General features: G+C 54.3%; 1 protein-coding gene across 2 annotated transcripts; it reads left to right on the forward strand.

Moving 5' to 3' along the window:
- The first annotated feature begins 959 nt into the window (after positions 1 to 959).
- EXTL1 (exostosin like glycosyltransferase 1) lies at positions 960 to 22518 on the forward strand. Of its 2 annotated transcripts, none has more exons than XM_088843665.1 (12): positions 960 to 1066; positions 4899 to 7249; positions 12900 to 12990; positions 13280 to 13387; positions 14335 to 14454; positions 14991 to 15123; positions 15322 to 15428; positions 16412 to 16501; positions 17214 to 17300; positions 17890 to 18050; positions 20703 to 20877; positions 21032 to 22518. In XM_088843665.1, the coding sequence occupies exons 2-12, from the start codon at positions 6474 to 6476 to the stop codon at positions 21212 to 21214; spliced, it is 2031 nt and encodes a 676-aa protein (XP_088699791.1). In that variant the 5' UTR covers positions 960 to 1066; positions 4899 to 6473; the 3' UTR covers positions 21215 to 22518. The 2 variants fall into 2 exon arrangements, with proteins under 2 accessions (XP_088699791.1, XP_055253179.1); XM_055397204.2 differs by having other exon boundaries at positions 21521 to 22518.
- The last annotated feature ends 1734 nt before the right edge of the window (positions 22519 to 24252 follow it).

Below are 24252 nucleotides of genomic sequence, written 5' to 3' on the forward strand. Positions count from 1 at the left end.
GTGTTGACAGGATGGGAAAGGGAAGGACTGACCTGCAACCTATATTTGGATTACTTCTGAGTGAGAATTCCAGATCTTATTGCTCTGGAAAACCTAGTCCTGCTACCATATTAGGCTGATGGTGAGAAATTGAAGGCCCAGGAAGAAAGGGTGTGACTTGTCCAAGGTCACAAGGCATGCCTGGGGGAGAAGCAGAGGGCAGACCTGCTTTTCCCAACTCCCCTCCCAGAGCCCCTTGGGCTGCTCCCTGGCCCTCCCCCAGGTGTGAATTATCCGCTCTGGGCCTAGTGGGACAGACACATTTTAGCAGGAGCTGGATCGATACTGCAGGGCCCTGTAGGTCTTCACAACGGTTTGGGGTTATCTGTGCTCCAGCAAGTGGAAGCTGAGACCCCAGAGCCTCCCAAAGCCTTCAGCCCCCGCTCCTGTTAATTCTGCAGTGAGACACCCAGATGGTTCCAAGCAGGAGAAAAAAACACCAGCAGATAAGAAGCGGCAGATGGGTTTCCACGGTGATAGCTCCAAGTGTCTTTCTTCTGGAATGGAGATGGGCTTGCAGGAGGAAAAACACAGGGGCGGGAAGGAAAACCCAAATCCTGGCCCCAATCTACCCAGATGGACAGTTTGGAAATCTTTTGTGTAAATCATCTCCCTGCCCTGGGACCTGAGTGGGGACAGAGGACCTCATTTGTTGGGTGCCTGAGGGTCAGGCATGGTGTTCTGAAGCCAAACATTCATGATCTCATCTAATTCTCTTCCCAGCAAGCCTTTGAGGAAGGAGCTATTAGCATTTTACAGGTGAAGAAGCAGAAGCACAGAGAGATGAAGCCACTTGCATGGAAACACAAGCTTGCTAAGTACTCTTGACCACAGCACTCTACAGGGCGCCAAGCCCTTCCCCCTGGGAGACTAGATATAATCTTTCTGGAAATTTCAGCCCAACCCAGAGAAGGAAGGCCCTAAGGGAGGCAGACTCAGGGTGCAAAGAGGGAACACTTCAGATCAAATACAAAGATGCCCATTTTCTACCTGGGCACCTTGGCCAACATGACCCCTGGCACCTCAGGTAAGAAGAAACCCCATGCTCAGGCAGCCCCCAGGCAGCGTGATGCCATGGAAATGAAACAAACAAGGTAGTGCTCAGAGCTCCCAGATGCCAGCGAGAGCACCTCCTTGTCCCCAGGTCCGAATAAAAGGCCTGCTGCAAACTTACCCTGCAGAAAACAAGACTTCTGCCTCCTCCCAGAAGCCTCCAGGCAGGAGCCAGACCCCAGGCCTTCTGTCCTTCTCTCCTTGCTTGTCTTCCTCCTCCTATTCACTGCTCTCCACTCCTTCCTGCCCTCTCCCTCTTCCCTCTCCCCGAAGTGTGACTTCTCTCCCACTGATCAGAGCCCAGGTATGGGACTGGAACTCCCGGAGGCTTCTATGAACCCTGAAGAGCCTTGGCAGAGCCCAGAGGTATAGTTGTAGAATGAGCCCAGGGCAGTCCTGCCTGGCAGGATGCCCTGCTTTCTCTTCCTCCATCCAGTCTCCAGACCAACTCCATGATTTGCTTCTGGACAAGTCCAGACCCCAGCTGGCCTGAGAGCCCCGCTGCAGAGATGGAAATAGGAGAGGCCTTGTGTACAGATGCAAGTGTGGGTGTGGGCACGAGCCAGCCAGTGTGCCCAGGGCTGGGGCTAGGGGAGCTGGAACAGGATCCGTACCCCACAAACCCCTCACCGGCTGGCCTTGGCCTCCTACCCTCCCAGCGTTGTCCATCATCCGTTCATTCACTCATCAACAAGCAGGCGCTGGTGGTGAGAAGGATGAATGGGGTACGACTCCTAGCCTCAGATCTGAAATCCTGACCTTCTCCCCCTAATCGGCTCCCCACTCAATTCATCTCAGTTGACAGCAGCTCCGTCCTGCCTGCGGCTTAGGCTCAGGCCAAACCTCACATCCGATCTATCAGCACATTTGTTGTTTCGCCCTGGCTCAAAATAGATCCAGGATCTGACTGCTTCTTACTCCTTTCACCCATGTCACCCTGGTCCAAACCACCATCACAGCTCACCTGCCTGACTGACCTGGCCCCACGGGTCTCCCTGCTTCTGTCTCTGCTGCCAAATCAGCCTCTTGCCGGAGTCCCAGTGGTGCTGGGAAAACAAGGTCAGACCAGGCACACAGCAGGCAGAGTCCCCACACCTTCCCCTAGAAACACCTTCCACTTATTCCCTCACCTCAAAGGTCAGCTTTTCCTGCCTTTTTTTTTTTTTCAATATTTATGTATTTATTTAACTGCATCATGCCTCACTTGCAGCACATGGAATCTCTTACTTGCGACATGGGAACACTTTAGTTGCGGCAAGTGAAATCTAGTTCCCCGACCAGGAATTGAACCCAGGCCCCCTGCATGGGGAGCACGGAGTCTTAGCCACTGAACCACCAGGGAAGGTCCCACGGAGGCCTGCCTTTAACATTTAACAGTGCAGGTCCTTCCCTTCTCCAGATCACTATTGCCAACTATCACATGGGGTATGTTACTTCTCTGTTTTGTTTATTGCTGATTTTCCCTCTCAGGAAGATCTTGTTTGCTTGGTTCACTCCCTGAGGGCCTGCCTGGCCCAGAGTAAGGGCTCATTAAGTAGCTGTAGAATGAGTGAGTGACTTGTGGGGTGACCCAGAAAAAAACTGTACCTGCCTCTACTTCTGCCATTTCCTGTCTGTCCCCACACATGCAACCACAGTGATGTCACTGCCTCAGACAGCTCTTCTGGCCCCCTGGGTTAGGCAGCCCCTCTGGGCCCTTCCACAGTCCCCTTCCCTTGTCCTGTAATTGCCTGGTAGCTGACCTCTCTTTCCCTAGGACAGTGAATTTCGGGGGAGGGAGTGCATAATGTTTGTCTCACTCAAGAGCTAGAATGGTCCAGAGGTGAAAGGAATGGACAGCCTGGGTCTAAGTCCAGGCTGAGGTGTGGAAATTGCGTCAAGTTACCTAAGCTGGGGCTTCCCTGGTTGCCCAGTGGTTAAGGTCCTCGCTTCCAACACAGGAAGTGCGGGTTCAGTCCCTGATCTGGGAACTCAGATCCCATATACCAAGGGGCAAGGCCCAAAAAAAGAAGTTACCTCAGCTCTCTGGGTTCATTTCCTTACCTGGAAAATGGGGATAATCAAAGCCCCCTCAGGAGAGGATTAAATAAACAGATATGCTGGCACATAGAGCTACAGATGGCACTGGGCATACTGTGAATATTAGCTACTGTTGTTCTTCAGAATTATATCTCCAGAGCCTGGCACAAAACCTAGCCTGTACTTAGTACTTATGAAGTGTTTGCTGGATGAGGGACTTCCCTGGTAGTTCGGTTAAGAACCCACCTTCCAATGCAGCAGACACAAATTCAACCCCTGGTCAGGGAACTAAGATCCCACATGCCGAGGGGCAACTACTGAGCCGGTGCTCTCTGGAGACCAAACACCGCAAATCCCGTGTGCTGCGACTACAACCAGAAGTAGCCAAAATAAATATGTATATATATTTTGCAAAAAAAAGTATTCGCTGGATGAATGAATGATGTATACAGGCACAGAGGAGAAGGAACGGCAGGAGAACCTAAAGGGGGGCCCTAGCCCAGCCGGAGGAGAGTCAGGGGAGCTTCCTGTCGGAAGGGAGATTTGGGCTAATCCCTGGAGGAGGAGGAGCTAGTGCAGGAAGGTGAAAGGCAGGAACCCCCTTTCTCCCGCTGCAGGAGAGAGCCTGATGCCTGTGGAAAGTCAGCGACTCACTTAGTGACTGACCCTGCAGTGTGAAGAGGCCAGAGTCCCCCTGTGTGGGCCATTTTGAGGACATTCTTGAGTGTGTGAATGGTGCCCCACCCCAGGCTGGCTGCCCCCTGAGGCCCTAACATTCCTGTGGTGGCTCCCTCATCGTATCAGCAGCCCTCTGAGATCAGGGGAAGGCAAGAAGGCAGGAGGCTAGGACTTCCCTGGTGGTCCAGGGGTTTAGAATCCACTTTCTAATGTGGGGTCACATCAGCAGCCCTCTGAGATCAGGAGAAGGCAAGAAGGCAGGGGGTAGGACTTCCCTGGTGGTCCAGGGGTTTAGAATCCACTTTCCAATGTGGGGTCACATCAGCAACCCTCTGAGATCAGGAGAAGGCAAGAAGGCAGGGAGTAGGACTTCCCTGGTGGTCCAAGGGTTTAGAATCCACCTTCCAACGTGGGGGACGCAGGGCCAGTCCCTTGTTGGGGAACTAGGGTCCCACTTGCCTTGGGGCCACTAAACCCGCATAGCAACTACTCGGCCCTCATGCCACCACAACAGAGAACCCATGTGCCGCAGCGAAGATCTGATGCAGCCAAATAAATAAGTAAATATTTTTAAATTAAAAAAGAAAGAAAGAAGCCGGGCAACTGCTACTTGTTGAGGGTCCCCCTCCACCGCACAGGGTAGGCCTGGCTTTTAACGAGGCTATGGTCTTAAAGTGGATATTATTACTCCCTCCCTGAGAAGCAGGGACAGAGGCCCAACATTGTCCAGCCAGTAAGAGACAGAAGCAGAGGCCACCCCAGGTCAGACTGGGGCTTCTGGCAGCCAGTCTGTCTCTCTGTCACTTCAGTGAGTCCCCAGTGGGTGACATCACGCATTCCTGACTCCCCCCGCAGAGCACAGACCCACGAACTGAGAGCTAGAGATATGGAGTGGCTGGGGGATCCCTCAGTGGGGTGTGCACTAATGGAGAGTCAGGAAATGGAGCCTTCAGGGAAAAGAAAGCTCTGGTCACTTAGTCATGTCAGACTGTTGGCAGCGCCTCTGTCCATGGAATTCCCCAGGCAAGAATCCTGGAGTGGGCTGCCATTTCCTTTCTCCATGGGATCTTCCCAACCCAGGGATCTAACCCAGGTCTCCTGCATTGCAGGCAGATTCTTTACCATCTGAGCCACCAGGGAAGCCCTTCACCCTCAGGAAGAACTCCACGTATGGACTGGAACAAGGATCCAGTACTACAGACCCTTCCAACAGAGCTCCAGGTAAGGGCTAACCCATGGGCCTGAGTGTAAGGTGTCAGGAAAGGTGCTGCAAAAGCTGGAGCTAGAGTTGGATTGGCAGAGGGTAAGGGTGGGGGACTGAAGGAAGAGAGACCAATCCTGGGAATAGCTGGAAGCACCTTATCCAATATCACACACACACCCTGAAGCCACTTGAAGCCTCACTTAAATCATCCGTTGATGGAAGGGGTTAAAACATGGAGAGCCGGTATCCCAGCTAGGAGCAAGTCCCCCAGCTGCAGTGACCAGTGGGAAGCTCTAAGGACTCTAGTCAGGAGCTCAAGGTTCAAATCCCACCCTGCCACTCCTTAGCAGGGTCTACTTAGAAGATACCATCCCCTCTCTGAGTTTCACTTTGCTCATCCATAGGAAATGGCAGTGATTAAACCTTGGCCTTGGAAGGCTGATGTGAGATAGAATAGTTCAAGGTCAACTACGAGCTGTGGGCCCTGCTGGTTATCATTATTAGCAATCCAGAAAACTGGTTTGGAAGGGGTTAAGTGGAAAGCTTGCCTCCCAGACAGAAGCCAATCAGAGCTGGCAGGGGAGGAGTCAGGCTGCTGCTGGGAAAGAGATCTAGATTGACCAAACGCTGCCCCGAGAAGGGAGGCGAGACACAGCAGGGCTGGGGAGCCATGGGGCGGGGGCTTGGCCGGGGGTTCCCGGCCTCTGCGCCCTGATAGCTCCAAGCCACAGGGTGCAGGACCAGCTGCTAGAGGTGGAGGGAGAAGGGACTGAGCTGCCTGGGCTGGGACAGCGGCAGGGTGGGAGAGGACCAGGATTTAGAGCCCTCCCAGCCCCCCAGGCAGGGGCCACCAGCTGCACACAGGCCTTGCCCTCAGCTGACCCTGAGAGCCCACACGGGATGTAGGGTCTAATTTTAGCTCCAGCCGCAGGGCCCTCAGCCCAGGAGTGCTTGCCAGTGGACACAGGGTGGCCGGGCTGCTCAGGGGCTGCTCAGAAAGGGGGCGGATTGGGGAAACCAGCCCTGCTTCCATCCAGCCCTGCACCCTGGCCAAACAGCCTCGTGTGGGAATCCTGACGGGTCCCCCATGGCCTGGCAGACCGCCCTCCTCTCCCTCAAGGCTAAGGTCAGGGTGTGCAGCCAGGAGGGCAGAAGGACACTGGCTTGCAGTCTGCACAGGGGTTGCATCAGCCTGAGCAACGCCCAGGGGCAGGGGGCCCTGCTGGGAAGGGCAAAAACTGGCTTGGTTGTCCAAAGGCCAAGGAAGCATAGTCCGGACCACAAGAAGGCAGGGCCAGAGAGTGGGGTTCTCCTGGCCCATGACTTGTGACTTGGTGTTGGATCTTGCCCTGCATAGGCCTCAGTCTTCCCATCTGTACAATGAGGGCGCTGACCTAGAAGGTGGATCCCCATCCCAGAGGCCCCCACTCTGAACCCCTGGCTTCCCCTGCTGCCTACAGCCCTGGCTGTGGGTGGCCACATGCAGTCATGGAGAAGAAAGTCCCTCTGGCTGGCCCTGTCAGTCTCCTGGCTCCTCATCCTGCTAAGAGTCTTCCCAGTTCTCCGCCTGGCAGAGCCCGCCAGACGCCAGGCAGGGGCCCCCCAAGGCTGGCCCCGCTGGCTGGACGCAGAGCTCCTGCAGAGTTTCTCCCAGCCTGGGGAGCTCCTGGAAGATGGCCCTCAACCTCCTCAAGCCCCCCGTGCCGGCAGCTGCACCCGGGGAGCTTGCTTTGATACCTCGAGGTGCAGAGGTGGTGGCCTCAAGGTGTTCGTGTACCCGGCGGTCGGACCCATCTCTGAGACTCGGCGCAAGGTCCTGACTTCCATCGAGGGCTCCCGCTACCACACGGCCAGTGCTGCGGAGGCCTGCCTCCTCGTCCTCGTCCTCAGCCCCGACACCCCCCCTGGGGAGTGCCACCCGGCGCTCCCGCAGTGGGCTGGGGGCAAGAACCATCTGGTCCTCGGTCTCCACCCTGCCCCTTGCCTCCGGATCTTCCAGCTGGGACAGGCGATGGTGGCCGAGGCCAGCCCCACAGTGGACACCTTCCGGCCTGGCTTTGACGTGGCCCTCCCGCTTCTCCCTGAAGCCCACCCTTTACGAGGGGGGGCCCTTGGCCGGCTGCAGCAGCACAGCCCCATCCCTGGGGTGGCCCTGATAGCCGTGGCAGGAGAGAGGGGCGGGTGGCACACAGCAGGCACCAACTTCTCTGCCTGCCCGTGGGATGGGCGCTGTGAGCAGGACCACGGACCCAAGCAGTAAGTGGACCGATCCCCTCGGGGGCTGGATGGGAGGGGTCTGGGGTGGGAGTGAGCCCAGGAGTCGGGGTAGGATTGAGATGGGCAAATTTAGACCTCAGCTACAGCAGGAGGGAATCGGGTTAGACTACAGACAGCACGCCCACCAAGGTGGTGATCTGCTGCAAGGGGTGCTCAAGTCAGATTTTGGAATTTTTTCTTGGGGATCTTTAAAAGTGTAAAATGTGACTCACTCCTATTTACTCTTCTGTTATGCCAATCTTTCCTTCCCTAACATTTTATTTAGCATACAAATCTATAGTGCTTACTATGTGCTCGTGTAGTCACTCAGTCGTGTCCAACTCTTTGCGACCCCATGGACTGTAGCCTGCCAGGCTCCTCTGTCCATGGAATTCTCCAGGCAAGAATACTGGAGTGGGCTGCCATTCCCTTCTCCAGGGGATCTTCCTGACCTAGGGATTGAACCTGGGTCTCTTCCTTGCAGTCAGATTCTTTACCATCTGAGCCACTGGGGAAGTCCCACTATGTGCTAAGCACCTTTTATAAATGATTATCATAAAATAATACTAATCTCTATCTTTTAAATATTGGTGTACCAGACACTAAAGCCCAGAGAGGTTAAGTAACTTTCCTGAGGCCACCCAGCCAGAAAGAGTACAGCCAGTATTTTAATCTAGGATTGCCTGGTTCCAAAGCCTTCAGCATTAGAGTTCTGGGTTTTAAGCAGGAATTTATGATCAGTTCTGTCACATGCCTCTGGGCCATGATCACAGATGGAAGCTGCTCCTATGTCTCATTTTGGGGATTAACCTCTAGCCTTTGGCTATAGCAAATATGGATTAAGTCAGACCTGCAAAAGAATTCGGAGAAGGCAATGGCAAGCCACTCCAGTACTCTTGCCTAGAAAATCCCATGAATGGAGGAGCCTGATAGGCTGCAGTCCGTGGGGTCGCTAAGGGTCGGACACGACTGAGCAAATCCACTTTCACTTTTCACTTTCATACATTGGAGAAGGAAATGGCAACCCACTCCAGTGTTCTTGCCTGGAGAATCCCAGGGATGGGGGAGCCTGGTGGGCTTCCGTCTATGGGGTCACACAGAGTCGGACACGACTGAAGTGACTTAGCAGCAGCAGTAGTAGCAGCAAAAGAATTCCCACCAGTGGGAGTGTCTGAATACATACAAGGGACATGGGAACATGGAGAACTCATTCAAAAATGTCTCTACCTGGGCTAGTTGGGGTGATACATTTCAGGTGGTAAAAGAGTTAACCCCTAACCACCCTAACCCCTCTGCACCCCCAGGAAGCCAGCAACATCCACAGGCTGGCTGGGCAGACTGGAGTTGGAACCTGTCACTCTAGAATCCTTCTCTTGTCCCCTGTGTCAGATATCTCCCTGTTCTTTGCTAGAACAACATGGCTTATTCTGAGTTCCACTACCCTCCCAGGAATTCTTCACGTGGCCAAGCTCCATTTTTGCCTCTGCCTGGGGCTTCTGGGGCTTCTCTCAGCCACACGGTTCTTGTGGGAATGGAATCTCTCTACCTCCCAAAGGCACGTGGCCTCCAGGGAGCCCCGCAGCCAGGTTAGGAACAGCAGACCTGCCCCTCAGTCCCCATGGCGCTTCTGCCAGGACCCATCACTAGCAGACATCTTCTGGACCTCGCCTGAAATGCTGGGGATCCCCCAAGGCACCTCAAGCTCCAAATTCAGATGGAGCTGACCTTTGGTGACAAGGTTCTCCACTCACTTGCCTGGCCTTACTTCTGATTAGACACTTAGCCATTCTTAGTTACAGGAAGTTCTTCTTTCATCTGACTTTAGTGACTGCTAAATGCTGTCGGTTACTGGTAAATCTGAAAGGTATTTTAGCCTGAACTTTGAGAAACTGAAACTTGAGGAATGCACATAGTAGGTAGGAGCTCACTAAATGTTTACTGATTGAATCCAAACTGGCCAAAACCGGCCAAGGTTTTCTAATAGCTGTGGGCCACCGTCTGAGTTGCCTTTTTGATAAGTTTATTTCCCAGGTGTCATGCCTGACAGCCTTTGTCCCCGAACTTCAAGCAGTTCTGTGTTTGGCCTCCACCCATTTGCAGGCATCAGGACTTGTAATCTCTGGAGTAGCTGGAGCCTCAGTTTCCCTGAAGTGCCAGGCAGCTGTCTGAACAGCTAGTTAAGTATAGGGACAGAGAGAGGGAGGCCGACAGCCATGTGTCGGCCCCCGGAAGGTGGCCTGAATAAACAAGTGCTGGCCAGAGAAAGAGGCAATTCACGTCCCTGCCATTGGCCCACATTCACTCCGCTGGGGGCTGGGGGAAGGGAGAAAAGGAGCATTTGGGGAGAGCCCGCTCTCTGGGGCCAGGTGCTGTGCCAGCCATGGCTAATCCTCTCAAGCACCTTTCAAGCGAGGTGTTACTATCCCCATTTCAGGGAACAGGAAACTGAGGCTCAGAGAGATGGAGGGAGCCAGCCAGGGCCTTTGGTGATAAGGCCTTGGTTCACCAGGGCCTCCCTCTCTGCACTGACCCAGCACTTACGAGCTGCAGAGCTTGAGATTAAACCGCACATTTCTGGCTCCAAAGCCCATATTTTTCCACCTTCGCTGAACAGCCTCCTGTTGCTTTGGAATAAGCCTCTAACAGTTTGAAATGTTATTTATTTACTTTTATGAATAGGGGATTCATTCACACAGTACAAAATTCCAAAGGCACAAAAGGGTATGCAGTAATAACTCCCTGCCATTCCTGTCTCCGGCCACCCAGTTTTCCTTCCTGGAGCCAAATACCGTTGCTAGTCTCTCTTGTGTCTTTTCTGAAGTACCCTGTGTGGATATAAATGTGCATAGGTTCTTCCCTGCTTTGGGTTTTTTTTTTTACATAAATTTAATGCATGTTTTAAAATACCCTGGCCTGTCGCCACTGCACCCAGGAGAAGTGCCTAGGGCCCATGATATTGTAGGAGCCCATGAAACTGTTTTCATTTCTTTGAAAATCAGAAGGTAAAAAGAAATGAACTTTTGAATAGAAGAAAATGCTTTAATATATTAGTATGTTCATTTTTATACCAACACAGTTGTCGAATATAATTTTTATAATATTTTTATGGTTGAGGGGCTGCAAAAGCCAGAGCCTAGGGCATTGCAAATTGCAATGCAGTCCTGCCTGAGGCCATGGGTGGAGTCACCTCGTCCCCAGACTTGGGCACTGAGGCGCCAAGTCAATGGCAAACACTTTACAAAGTCACAGATGATCAGCAGTCACCATGACATCCCTTCTACAACACACACACACACACACGCATGCATGCGCACACACACACACACACATGCCATGCAGTGCTCAACCAGCCTCTGCTAGGGAACTCGACACCTCCCAAGGCCACCCACTGTCTATGCTCAGCCAGCTCTATTACTAGAATTTGTGCCAAAACTGACCTTTCAGACATTTGGTCCATTGGTCCTGAGTCTCTCCTCTGTTGCACACTGAGCTCTCATTTGTCTAGCACCGCTGAGTGCCCATTCTCTGCCGGGTGCTCTGCTTGGCCCTGGAGATACTGGCTGAGGGAGGCACAGCCCCAACCCTCAAGCAGCTCAGTCTTATTAGAGAAACAGACAAGTCCCCGGTTATGACAGACATTGTTAAGCAGAGAGAGGCTGGGCAAGCTGCCTGCCTGGCTCCTCTACTTCAGAGCTGCTGAACCTCTTTAGGCCTCAGTTTCTTCATCTGTAAAATGGAGCATACACATACCTCTCATCTCATAGGGTTGCTGTGAGAATGAAGTGAGTCTAAGTACTTAAAGCACTTAGAACAAAGGACATGCTCAGTGAAGGTTAGCTTGGTTCATGACTACTTCAGGGCATGGAGAGGCTGTGGGAGCAGAGAGGAAGGTGCCATCTCTGGAGAGACCATGGAGGGCTTCCCAGAGGAGGTGATATTTGAACTTTAGACATTAAGACCGAGTAGGGGGAGCTCTTCAGGCTGCAAGGCAGGGAAGGGTGCTTCAGGCTGAGGAAGAAGGATGTGCAAACACACAGAGGGGACAGTGGGGGTTAACGAGGACTGACTGGTACAGTTTATTCTGTAAGTTCTCTGGCTCTGGTTTCTCTGTAGCCGTCAACTTAGGAGTTTTCAGTCCTTTAGGGGTTTACTGAGGGAGGAAGAGAGGACTGTGGCTGGCTGGCACTGTGGCTTTGAGTGAGATGGAGGGTGTGCTGTTTTTAACTTGCGGCTTCTTCCAGGAGAAGACTGATAGGCACCTGAGCATCAGACAAAGAAAGCAGGGTCTGCTGGGAGACCTCTGGGCAGCAGCTCCAGGGTGGCTCAGATAACCCAGGGTCAGGGTCAGCACACCTCGGTTCCAGTTCCAGCAGAGCCCCCACCCTTTCTGAGATGCTGAGCCAGTCCTCGGGCTCTCTGAGACTCAGTCTCCCCGTCTAGTCAAGGAAGGTTGGTCCAGGGGCTAAGTACTCCTAGGATTGCTTCCTGAAGGTTCAGACTCAGGACCAGACAGGCTGTAGGTGAGCAGGGTCCTGGGATCCTCTCGGCCCTACTCCTCAGTCCCACTCAGAGTAGGTCTATGGGCCCGGAGTCCTGTGCACACCCATGCATGCACACACACACACAGCCATAGCCTGGAGTCCTGTGCACACCCATGTGTGCACATACACACCCCCCACACCACACACACAAACACACACCCCATAGCCCGGAGTCCTGTGTACACGCATGCGTGCACACCCACACACACCACACACACACACACCCCATAGCCTGGAGTCCTGTGCACACACATGCACACACACACACCACACACACACACATACACACACCCCGTAGCCCAGAGTCCTGTGCACACCCATGCGTGCACACACACACCACACACACACACCCCATAGCCCAGAGTGCACACACCACATACCACACACACACATGCACATGTGCACACACACATACATGCACACACACCCCGTAGCCAGGTCATGGCACTCCTTCCCTGGCCGGGCAGTCCCAGGGTAGGTAGTGGCTCTGAGGAGGCTGTGGCTCCTACCCCGCCCCCACAGACACGCGGACTGAGGGTGACTCTGGGCCTGGGGGAGGGGAGGAGGAACAGAGGAGGCCTGTCCTCTGGGCGAGGGGGCCTCTCTGGGCAGCTGCTTCCTGTGCGGTTCCAGGCTGGGGGCCCAGCCCACCTTCGGACAGAAGAGCCTTTCACGGGCCTGGGCTCTGAGGATACGGGGAGGGCAGGGCATGGAGGCCACTCAGGTGAGGGGTGCCCAGAAGTCTGCGTGTGGCGAGTGGTGGGCGGGCAAACACGTGCGTGCCCAAGTCAGTGGAAACAGCAGCGCGGCTGCCTCCCATTTTGCAAATGAGCGAACCATGGTCCAGAGAAGAGAAGGGAGGTGCCTAATCCTGAGGGCAGCGACGGAGCTTGAGCTGGGGTTCCTGCCTGCTGCCTCAGTAGTGGGACAGGGACAGTGTGTGTCTGTACACGTGCAAGAATGTCAGCATACGAGGACATGATGGTGGGCTTGCACACTGGGAATCTGGGAGTGTTAGTGTGGAGGACTGGGGGGGCCATGGAGGGAGCTGGGGTGGGGGCAGCTGTCTTAGGCTTTCTATGTGCAGGACCCCTTCCTGTGCCTCTTAGGACCCACCCCGGGGTGACACTACCCAATGCCACCTTCTGCCTCATCCCTGGCCGCAGTCCTGATGCCGTGCACTTCCTTCAAGCCCTGCAGGTACAACCCCGATGGGGGAACCCCCCAGCCCTGTCCCCCCACACTCCTGAACTGGAAGGGTAGTCTAAGCCCAGGCTGATGGGAGGGACGGTGAACTGCCCAATCCCTTGCTCTGAGACTCAGGTGTGTCTCCAGCCGTGTTCATTGCACCCCGTGCTGAACAACACCCCATCCCCAGAAAAATCCCACTTTCCTCTCCTCTTTATGCCTTGCCCCCAGTGCAGCAGAGAGCAGGGGTGAGTGTGTGCAGGGTGGGACTGGGCTCCCCAGTGACCCCCCTACCCCCCAGGCTGGCTGCATTCCTGTGCTTCTCAGCCCTCGCTGGGAGCTGCCCTTCTCGGAGGTCATCGATTGGACCAAGGCGGCCATTGTAGCTGACGAGAGGCTCCCACTTCAGGTAGCTCAGGGCCCTGCCCGTGGGGCGGGGACTGGACTCGGGATGTGGGGGGACCCCGGGATCCTAGCTCTCACTGCTCTCCTCCATTTATGTATATTGATGACTTTACCCCCGGCCCTAAGCCTCTGGGGTTCTAAGAGCAAGTCCTCAGCCTCTTTCAGCCTCAGTTCCCCCATCTGTACAATGGGATAAGTTAGACTAGACGATCTCCATGGGCCCAATCCCACCAGTCCATGACTGCTTAAGTACCTAGTTTAAGGAAAATTCACAAAAAAAATCCAAAATCTGTGCGCCTACATGGAGCTTGGAGTGGGAAAGGAAAACGCTCAGTGATTTTCCCGTCTGATGAAACTAACTTTGCCCATCACTGAAAAATAAAAACGCAAGCCTCGAATCTCCTGAGAAGTGGAGAACAGGGCAAGAAGCTAGCTTCCTTTCACTGAGCCTCTACAATGTGCTAAACAATATATATCATCTAATTTAATCCCTGCAACCACCCTATGAGGCCAGTACTATCTGTCCACTTTACAGAGGAGGAAACAGACTCAGAGAGCTTAAGTGCTTCGTCCAGTCACACAGTTACTGCTGCTGCTGCTGCTGCTGCTAAGTCACTTCAGTCGTTTCCGACTCTGTGTGACCCCATAGACAGAAGCCCACCAGGCTCCCCCGTCCCTGGGATTCTCCAGGCAAGAACATTGGAGTGGGTTGCCATTTCCTTCTCCACACACAGTTACTAAGTGGCATTTAAACCCAGCTCTGTGTGACCCTTGAACACTTGATTGCTAAATTACCTGGGATTTTGCCAAGGATGACAGCTGCCAACCCATGTAGAGAACCGCGGGGAGCCAGTTTCTGGTTCCAGACCCCCACCCTAGGTTGTCCCCACACCAGGTGAGTCAGAGCCTACCAGGGCCCCATGCCTCCTCCTTTTCTCCCTCCGGCCCCAGGTCCTGGCTGCCCTCCAGGAGATGCCCCTCACACGGGTCCTTGCCCTGCGTCAGCAGGCCCAGTTTCTGTGGGACGCATACTTCTCCTCCGTGGAGAAAGTCATCCATACCACTCTGGAGGTGAGGGGGGACTCACCCGAGGGGGGCTCGGATGCCTGGCTCCACCCCATCCCTGTCCCCTCGCCATGCCCCTCTCTTCGAACATCTCCTATGCCCTGGTGCTTAGGCTTCCCCCTTGAAGATGCTTCTGGGAGGGATCTGAGACTTGGCTCCGAGCTCTTGAATGAGCTCCTTCTCTGGTCTTGGCCCAGTTTCCCCCTCTCTAGAGCGACATCTGTAGCAAACAGATTTCTAAGCATGCGCCAGCTCCAGCTGATGGGCTTGGTTGCCTGGGGCTTGTGTTGGGAGGGATTCTGGGTCTGGAAAGAAAGTCATGGCCTGTTCGTGGTGTCTGCCATGAGTGCAGACAGCATCAGGCAGTGACCCCTACTCTGGACTCTGAACCCTGCTGTCCCCAGCCATCTGGTGATGCAGATGCTGCCCTCCCTGGATTCCTGGAGTGGGAGGTGTGGGGCTGCACCGGGTCCTCGCTTCCTCAGGCCGCGCCCACCGCCACACTGGCCATGCCCCCTGCCCAGCCTTCTCTCCTTTCGCAGATTATTCAGGACCGAATCTCTGGAGCATCTGCTCACCCCTCACTCCTGTGGAACAGCCCCCCAGGGGCACTCTTGGCCCTGTCCACTTTCTCCACAAGCCCCTCGGACTTCCCCTTCTACCACCTACAACAGGGTGAGTGCCCGAGGGATAGGACAACTTGAAGTCCCCTCGTCAACTCGCCCCAAGTCTGCCCCGGCCTCGACCATAAAGTCCCACCAAGCCCCTCTCGAAATCCCCCACCTCTCCCGGCTCCCCAAGTTCCCAACTCAGGTCATTCTCCAGGGGGTTCTGTTCCCTCCCACCCTAACAGCCTGTGTCTCATTCCTCCAGGCTCTCGTCCTCTGGGCAGGTTCAGTGCCCTGATTTGGGTGGGGACTCCAGGCCAACCCCCTCTGAAGCTCATCCAGGCGGTGGCAGGCGCCCAGCACTGTGCCCAGGTCTGCCCCCTTGCCAGCTGGGGTGCTGGGATCCGGGGTGGGGGCAAGGAACAGGGCGGAGCCCTTGAAGACATCTGGACACCAAGGATAACAACACACTGTGGGAGAGCCATGGGAAGGATTTTCAAGTAGCATTGCTGCCTTCCTCTTTCAGTTCCAAGTTCCTCCCTAGGTCCTTTCCCGCACTTCCATCCCCTCTTCCCTCATGGAAACTGATGAAGCCCGCACTTCCATCCCCTCTTTCCCGCACTTCCATCCCCTCTCCCTCATGGAGACTGATGAAGCACGCACCTCCATCCCCTCTTCCCTCATGGAAACTGATGAAGCCCCCACTTCCATCCCCTCTTCCCTCATGGAAACTGATGAAGCCCCCTGAAAAACAGGCACCTCTTGGGAGGTTGAAGTAAACGTACATGCATTCATTTGCTCATCCAGCATTTTCTGGGCGCCCTGGGCTTGATGCTGAGGATGCAGAGAAAAAGCAGGAAAGGATTCTGCCCCAGATTCATATTTAGTTAGCATCTCCCTGCACACAGACTGAAATGTCACTTCCAGAGAAACCAGATAGGCTCTTGAGAGTACTTGGAAAGGAAACAAGCAGTTTGTTCAGCCAGAGCACAGATGGAGCAGCTTCAAAGATGGGACACTTGAGCTGGGCCGGGAATGATAGAAGAGCAAGAGGAAGAGAATGAAAACCTTCGAGAAAAGATGGGGATGGAATCAGGGTCCAGGCTAGGTGTGACCTGAGCTCTAACGCTACAGGTAGCTACCAGTGTGTCACTGGAATTCATGCCTTCCAGAAGCCCAGAGGCAAAAACAGGGTGGCCATGAACGCACCTTGGATCCAACTAAATTCCTTCCAAAGTCACATACAACAGTGGCTCCCTAAACTTCTTCCACCCTGAGGAAGAGTACTCCTGGGGCAACCCCACCACCACCTTCTGCCCCAGACTTCAGGACATCCTCCCACTCTTTCCTTCTAGATCTTGGTTCTCTGGAGCAGTAAGAAGCCACCCCCACCTAGGTGGCCTGAGACAGCAGTGCCCTTGACAGTCCTTGATGGGCACGGGAAGGTGAGGATGGCGAGGGAAGGGCAGAATGCTGGGATCTGGGGAACACACACATGGCAGGATTGACCTGGGCCTGAGCCACAGCTGGACTTCAAGTTGGGCCTGGAGAAATCAGACCGTGGGTTTCAGCTGGAGGCCTAATAGAAATGGTTCTCTTCCATCCTTGTGAATTGTACTGCCAGAGAACCGGGGTTTTGTGTGATGAGGGAAGGCAGAGGGACTACCTTGCTGTCTCAGGTAAGGGAGAGAGGGGAAACTTGGACAGGTGGCAGCATTTGGGGTGGGGGAAGGGATGGGACAGGTGGCTTCCAAGAATCTGGGTTGGTGTGACACAACTGCTTGCTGGGCCATCCTGGGCAAGCCCATCTCTCTGAACCTGTCTCTTTGAAACAAAGGATGTTTAATAACCCCTTCCAGGGTTGAGGTGAGCATCTGATGTGACACTAGAGGAATCCTGAAATGTCAAACCTGGAAGGAACCTAGACACCAATGGCCCCATTTAACCAAAGGACAAACTGAAATTCACAGAGGGAAAGCGAGGTCCTCGGGTCGGAGTTCCTTGCAGACTTGTTTTCACAGCTCTTCCTTTTACACCATGCCTGTGGAGGAGTGGGGCGGGGTGGGGGATCCTGCTTAGCAGATATTCAGATTCTCACCGTGGGAGCCTGGGGAGGGGTCCCACAGCTGAGTTGCCCTCCACCCCCTCCCCCTGCAGGCCAGTGACCGCTTCCTCCCATACAGCGCCATCAGCACCGATGCCATCCTGAGCCTGGATGCCCACAGCAGTCTTTCCACAAGTGAGGTGAGGACCCCCCAAGAGGACCCCTGTGTGGGTCCTGGCATCCCCTCAGAGTCCGGGATCTGGGATGATCAAAGATCAAGAAGTCCAGCCTTCTGCTTTAGACATCACCCGGGTGAGCCATCAGCCTCCTCCTTAGAAGTCTAGTAGAAGCTTTCCAGAGATTCTTTGGGCTTCCCTGGTGGCTCAGATGGTAAAGAATCTGCCTGCAATGCAGGAGACCCCGGTTCAACCCCTGAGTCAGGAAGATCCCCTGGAGAAGGGAATGGCTACCCACTCCAGTATTCTTGCCTGGAGAATTCTATGGACAGAGGAGCCTGGCAGGCTACAGTCCATGGGGTTGCAAAGGATCAGACACAACTGAGTGACTTTCACTTCACAGACTCTCTGAAAACATTTTCAGTTCCTAGCTGCAAAAGCACTGTTTCTATTTCCCAGTTGGGAAGTTCCTAAGCAACCCCTGGACATTTTCAGGCTCCCATCTCCTCTCCCCCGAGTCCCCTCAGCCGGGCTGGCCTTGACTCCATGTCTCGATGTTCCTGGCTGGGCAGAAAGTCCTTCCTCACACCTCACGCCTTAAATATCTCCCCAGGTGGACTTCGCTTTCATGGTATGGCAGAGCTTCCCGGAGCGGATGGTTGGCTTTCTCACATGGAGCCACTTCTGGGATGAGGCCCAGGGGCGCTGGGGCTACACTGGCGAGCGGGCCAATGAATTCTCCATGGTTCTCACCTCAGCTGCCTTCTACCACAGGTATCGATGGTAACGCTGGCACTGGACTCAGAGGGTCACAGAGACCCCCCTCCCCTGCCTTTGAACCAGGAGCAGGGTGGTATGGGAGTGGACACATGCAGCCAGCATATAGCCCAGAGATCCAGGTTCAGGGCCACTTCCCAGTGCTGTGATGGGCAAGTCTCCCCACCTCTCTTGAGGTTCAGTTTCCTCATTTGTAAAGTATATTCACCTCACAGAGCTGGTGTGACCATCAGATAAGAAAAGTACCTGAAGTCCTTCACACACAGTCAACCAAAGGCAGCTAGTGGTATTTTAAGCAGAGCCATGCAGAGGCCATGGACAGGGTTTGGATTTGGGGGAGGTGTGGTCAATCCACAGCCTCCCTGAAGCTGCTCTTTGGGCTGCCATCTTTGAAGGCCTGGGAACCAGCTGATCATTTCCTCCTTCTCACTCTGCCTGAGTTCAGACTCAGAGCCCAGGGGAGGGGGCCCCAAGGAACCTGAGGGAGAGGAGAGTTCAGTTCAGTCACTCAGTTATGTCTGACTCTTTGTGACCCCATGGACTGCAGTACGCCAGGCCTCCCTGTCTATCACCATCTTCCAGAGTTTGCTCAAACTCATGTCCATTGAGTCGGTGATGCCATCCAACCATCTCATCCTCTGTCGTCCCCTTCTCCTCCTGCTCTCAAACTTTCCCAGCATCAGGGTCTTTTCTAATGAGTCAGCTGTTCACATCAGGTGGCCAAAGTATTGGAGTTTCAGCTTCAGCATCAGTCCTTCCAATGAATATTCAGGACTGATCTCCTTTAGGATTGACTGGTTGGATCTCCTTGCTGTCCAAGGGACTCTCAAGAGTCTACTCCAACACCACAGTTCAAAAGCATCAATTCTTTGGTGCTCAGCTTTCTTTATAGTCCAACTCTCACATCTATAATTGACTACTGGAAAAACCAAAGCTTTGACTAGATGGACTTTGTCGGCAAAGTAAAGTCTCTGCTTTTTAGTATGCTGTCTAGGTTGGTCATAAGTTTTTTTCCAAGGAGAAAGCATCTTTTAATTTCATGGCTGCAGTCACCATCTACAGTGATTTTGGAGCCCAAGAAAATAGTCTAACTGTTTGCATTGTTTCCCCATCTATTTGCCATGAAGTGATGGGACCGGATGCCATGATCTTAGTTTTTGGAATATTGACTTTTAAGCCAGATTTTTCACTCTCCTCTTTCACTTTCATCAAGAGGCCCTTTAGTTCTTCTTTGCTTTCTGCCATAACGGTGGTGTCATCTGCATATCTGAGGTTATTGATATTTCTCCCGGCAATCTTGATTCCAGCTTGTGCTTCATCCAGCCTGGCATTTTGCATGAAGTACTCTGCATATAAGTTAAATAAGCAGGTAACAATATACAGCCTTGACATACTTCTTTCCCAATTTGGAACCAATCCGTTGTCCCATGTCCAGTTATAACTGTTGCTTCTTGACCTGGAAACCTCCTGAGGTTTCTCAGGAGGCAGGTAAGGTGGTCTGGTATTCCCATCTCTTTAAGAATTTCCCACAGTTTGTTGTGATCAACACAGTCAAAGGCTTTGGCATAGTCAATAAAGCAGAACTAGATGTTTTTCTGGAACTCTCTTGCTTTTTCTATGAGCCAATAGATGTTGGCAATTTGATCTCTGGTTCCTCTGCCTTTTCTAAATCCAGCTTGAACATCTGGAAATTCTTGGTTCACATACTGTTGAAGCCTGGCTTGGAGAATTTGGTGCATTACTTTGCTAGTGTATGAGATGAGTGCAATTATGCGATAGTTGGAGCATCTTTGGCATTGCCTTTCTTTGGGATTGGAATGAAAACTGACCTTTTCCAGTCCTGTGGTCACTGCTGAGTTTTCCAAATTTGCTGGCATATTGAGTGCAGCACTTTCACAGCATCATCTTTTAGGATTTGAAATAGCTCAACTGGAATTCCATCACCTCCACTAGCTTTGTTCATAGTGATGCTTCCTAAGGCCAGCTTCACTTTAGACCCCAGGATGTTTGGCTCTAGGTGAGTGATCACACCATTGTGATTATCTGGGTCATGAAGATCTTTTTTGTATAGTTCTGCTGTGTATTCTTGCCACCTTTTCTTAATACCTTCTATTTCTGTTAGGTCCATACCATTTCTGTCCCTCATTGTGCCCATCTTTGCATGAAATGTTCCCTTGGTATCTCTAATTTTCTTGAAGAGATCTCTACCCTTTCCCATTCTATTGTTTTCTCTATTTCTTTGCACTGATCACTGAGGAAGGCTTTCTTATCTCTCCTTGCTATTCTTTGGAACTCTGCATTCAAGAGGGGTATAGCTTTCCTTTTCTCCTTTGCCTTTAGCTTCTCTTCTTTTCTCAGCTATTTGTAAGGCCTCCTCAGACAACCATTTTGCCTTTCTGCATTTCTTTTTTCTTTTGCATTTTATTTCACTATTGGCTGCAGAGAAGCCACAGGGCACAGAGCAGTGGAGAGCAGAGCATACTCGGGATGGGAACTCCTGGAGGCGGCCAGGGCTCTAAAAAGGGTCCAGGACTTTCACAAGAAGCTTAGAAATTGGGGTCAATGGGAGAGTGAGGCCAGGAGGGAGAAGAATTCTGCCTTGGGGGGAAATCGGGCTGCAGCCTCTCCTGTTCCTCTCCTCTCACCCAGGTATTACCACACCCTCTTCACCCACTCCCTGCCCAAGGCTCTGAGGACCCTGGCAGATGAGTCACCCCCCTGCGTGGATGTCCTGATGAACTTTCTAATAGCAGCCGTCACCAAGTTGCCGCCTATCAAGGTGCCCTATGGGCCGTGGCATCAGGAGGCCAGACCTCCTCCACTGGTGAGGACCCAGGGGCGTGGTCGGCACTGGGAGGGTCCTGGCTAGGGAAGCCTTGCTCTGTCTAACCCAAATTCTTTGGGCTGCACGGGTCGGGCGGGGTTCCAAGTAAGAGAAGCAACGCCCCACCCAACACATTCCTCCGCCCCCCTCTTAGGCGCCTGGGGGTCCGCGGCTCAGAGCGGAGCCTCAGCCGGCCGCCCAGGACTGCATCAGCCAGATGGCGGCAGGGTTCGGCCACATGCCCCTAGTGTCCTCGCGTCTCCGTCTAGACCCAGTACTCTTCAAGGACCCGGTGTCCGTGCTGCGTAAGAAGTATCGCAGCCTGGAGAAGCCCTAGGAGGAACCCACCGGCTGAGGCCCTGGCCCCGCCCCCAGGCGCGCGGCAACCTGCCCGGGGGTTGGGGGCGGGGATGGAGCCGCAGCCCCCGCCCCTGGGATATCTGGAGACCCAATCCAGGCTGCCGGTGAGCCCAACACGGCCGATCCCGATTGGCCAGCAACAGCCTCGCCCCACCCTCCAGCCCAGGGCCAGTTCCCACGTGTTCGGCGCTACCTCTGCCGCCTGACCTCCGCCTTCGCAGACCGTTTACCTCGAATGACTTTCTCGGCTTCTCTGCCGAGTCAACATCTGCTTCTCTTTCAGGTCCTTGCCTCCTCCACGAACCTACCTGACCCCCGCCCTCGCCCCGATCCTCAGCGCTTTCACAGCTGGTGTGTCCCGTAGTCCCCTTATTCATGCTGCCTTGCAAAGGTACTGTTAGGCCCCCAGAACTGACCCGGGAGCCCCGGGAGGGCAGGGCCATGGCCTCTGATCTCTAGCCTGGCAGGTGCGCCACAAATATTTGACGATCAGATAGACATCAGCTACGTGCCTGGGCCCTGTGCGGACAGTGGGCGGGGGCGTGGACAAGGCGTGCACAAGGAGTGAACTCTTTGTCTACTCCTTGGGGATCTTAGTCCGGCCGGAAGGCATTTTGCCGCAGGTTCCTGGCTTGTCGGGTGCAATCCTCGAGCCCCAGGGATGGAGTAAAGACTCGCCGGGAAGCCAGTTTCAGGGCTTCCTTCTCGACCGGGCGGAGCAGAGTTGGGAGGGGAGGGTATGGGTGCGTTGCTGGCCCCGCGGGGCCGCTCGGCTCAGGCACTGCTGTCGTCCCGCACTACCAGGCTCGTCCATTAGAGGTCAGCACCGAGCCGCCCTCCCTCCTCCGGACCCGAGAGTGAAAGTCACTGTCTTGTCCCACTCCTTGCGACCCCATGGACCGTGTCCATTGGGTTCTCCAGGCCAGAATACTGGAGTTGGTAGCCTTTCCCTTCTCCAGGGGAATCTTCCCAACCCAGGGATCGAACCCAGGTCTCCCGCATTGCAGGCGGATCCAGGACCGAGAAGGGAGTTCTAAACGCCGGGCGGGGTCTTGGAGGTTGGTGGTGCCCAGTTTGACGTCTGAAAACTGGTTTGGCCCAAACACTTGGGACTAAGAAGGGGGTCGTTTCTAGGTGGGCTGAGTGGTAGCAGGGGCGGACCCTAGGGCCCTGGTAGTGAGAACAGAGTTGGGGAGGGGATGTTGGGTCCTCCTGGGCTGGGTCCTCCTGGGTTCACCCACCTGGAACTGGAATTATCACTTCCGAAATAAAAACGCGTGTCCTTGCCGCCTCACGCTCAGGCTATAAATACCTCCACAGCAGCTGCGCGGGGGAGGGGCACTCAGGTCTCGTCTGGGATCTGGGGTCACTCCGACAGAGAGGGACAGGGATGGTGGGTCCAAACCAGGTCCAGGGTATCGTGTGTTTTTCTGCTTTGATGGCCTCGCAGCTCTGGAAACTCCCGTGACTAGTGACTAGCTCGCTGGCCAGAACATGCTGTCCCCAAGGCCACTCCAAGGCCTCCCACCTCCATCCTCCAGTTTGACCTCTGGCCCCTGGATGACTCAAGTCATCCCTGGAGCAGCTTACAGCGTGGGGTGCCGAGAAGGCTCTCTCTCTGGGGAAGAGGCATGGGGCTGCTAGATTCTTGAGGTGAAGAGGGGACTGGGAGTTAAAGGGGAGGGGAGACAGTCTGGCCCTGAGTCAAGGACAGTGGGTGAGGAAGCACACAGCTGCAGCCCAGGCAGCCTTCCCAGGATGGGGAGGACTCCAAGTGCCAGGCCCAGATGGGGAAAGAGGCACCTTCCTTCCCACCCCCACTCCTAGCTGCTGCACCCAGAACGCTGAACTGCCTTGGCAAGGCCTCACCTGTGGGCTGCCAAGCCAAAAGGCTCATACTGTACCAACATGCAGCCCACAGCAGGTCCCCAGCCCCTGCTGTAGGGGGAGGCCTAGGGGAACGAGGCAGAAATCCCAGACCTGCCTCACACCAGCTGTGTGACTCTGGGCAAGTGACTCAACCTCTCTGAGCCTTGGTTTTTCTCATCTGTAAAAAGGGAGGACAGCAATGGCTGTCCCTTGAGAGGGGTGTACAGACTTGGCATACAGCACAGCCTAGGATCTGGGTTCTTGTGGCCTGCGATGGCTGGAGTAGGAAGACTGGGGTGGAATGGAGCTCTCTCAGTCAGAAGTCTCTCACACACACACACATATCCAAGCCAACACAACTTCCCACCAATTTTAAGGGGCTGAAGAACCTGTAGACAGACTGAGATCACAGGCAACCCCAGATGGGAGTGCTGAGAAGGCACAAAGTGGTCATTTCACAGATGGGAAGAGAGAGGCTCAGAGGGGAAGGCAAGAGTGACCGGCCCCTTCTGCTCCCACCGTAGGTCAGGACAGGGTCAAGACAAACCCAGTGCTGCCCCGGAGGCTGGGAGCTCACGTGGCTCCTCTGGCCATTCTTCCAGAATGATGAGAAAAGGAGCCACTCTTCCACAACCACCACGTGCTCAGCCCACTTTGGCTCCAGGCCTCACAACAACCCTGTGAGGTGGGTGTCCGCGTTCTTAGTCCACCGATGAGACAGGCTGTGACCCGCCCGAGGGCAGAGACAGACCATCAGATCAGGGCCACCTGCCGGCTGGGCGCGCTGCCTCCTCTGCCACACAACTGGGGACAGGTCCCTCCACTTCACTGCGGAAGCGCAATCCACCTCCTAATTCAGGAAGCCGGGGGCTCCTGTTTGGGTTGTACCAGCTTTGTCGTCCATCCCCAAGTTCTGAGCAGGCCAGGACATACTGGCAATGGAGCCAGCCCAACCGTATCTGACGTCAGGCTCCTTGACCCCAGGACACAATCAGAGCAAGAGAGGTGGCCGGGGAGCTCTGGGGCTCCTGGGGCAGAACCCAAGCTGAAATCTCTGCCCACCTCCACCTCTCCTGCCAGGGCACCTTTGCATTGGCACAGCTTCCTGGGTGAGGGAGGGATAAAGAAAGAGGAACCCAGCAGGTC

The sequence above is a fragment of the Moschus berezovskii genome, chromosome 2, assembly GCF_049115385.1.
Source record: "Moschus berezovskii isolate FMDL1 chromosome 2, NW_MosBer_1.0, whole genome shotgun sequence".
Lineage (NCBI taxonomy): Eukaryota > Metazoa > Chordata > Mammalia > Artiodactyla > Moschidae > Moschus > Moschus berezovskii.

Bases quoted from the DNA above. Each gene is read 5' to 3' on its own strand.
- EXTL1 (XM_088843665.1), top strand. From the start codon at position 6,474: ATGCAGTCATGGAGAAGAAAGTCCCTCTGGCTGGCCCTGTCAGTCTCC. The intron at 12,991-13,279 runs GTACAACCCCGA...CCTACCCCCCAG, and splicing joins ACTTCCTTCAAGCCCTGCAG to GCTGGCTGCATTCCTGTGCT. The intron at 18,051-20,702 runs GTATCGATGGTA...CCTCTCACCCAG, and splicing joins TCAGCTGCCTTCTACCACAG to GTATTACCACACCCTCTTCA.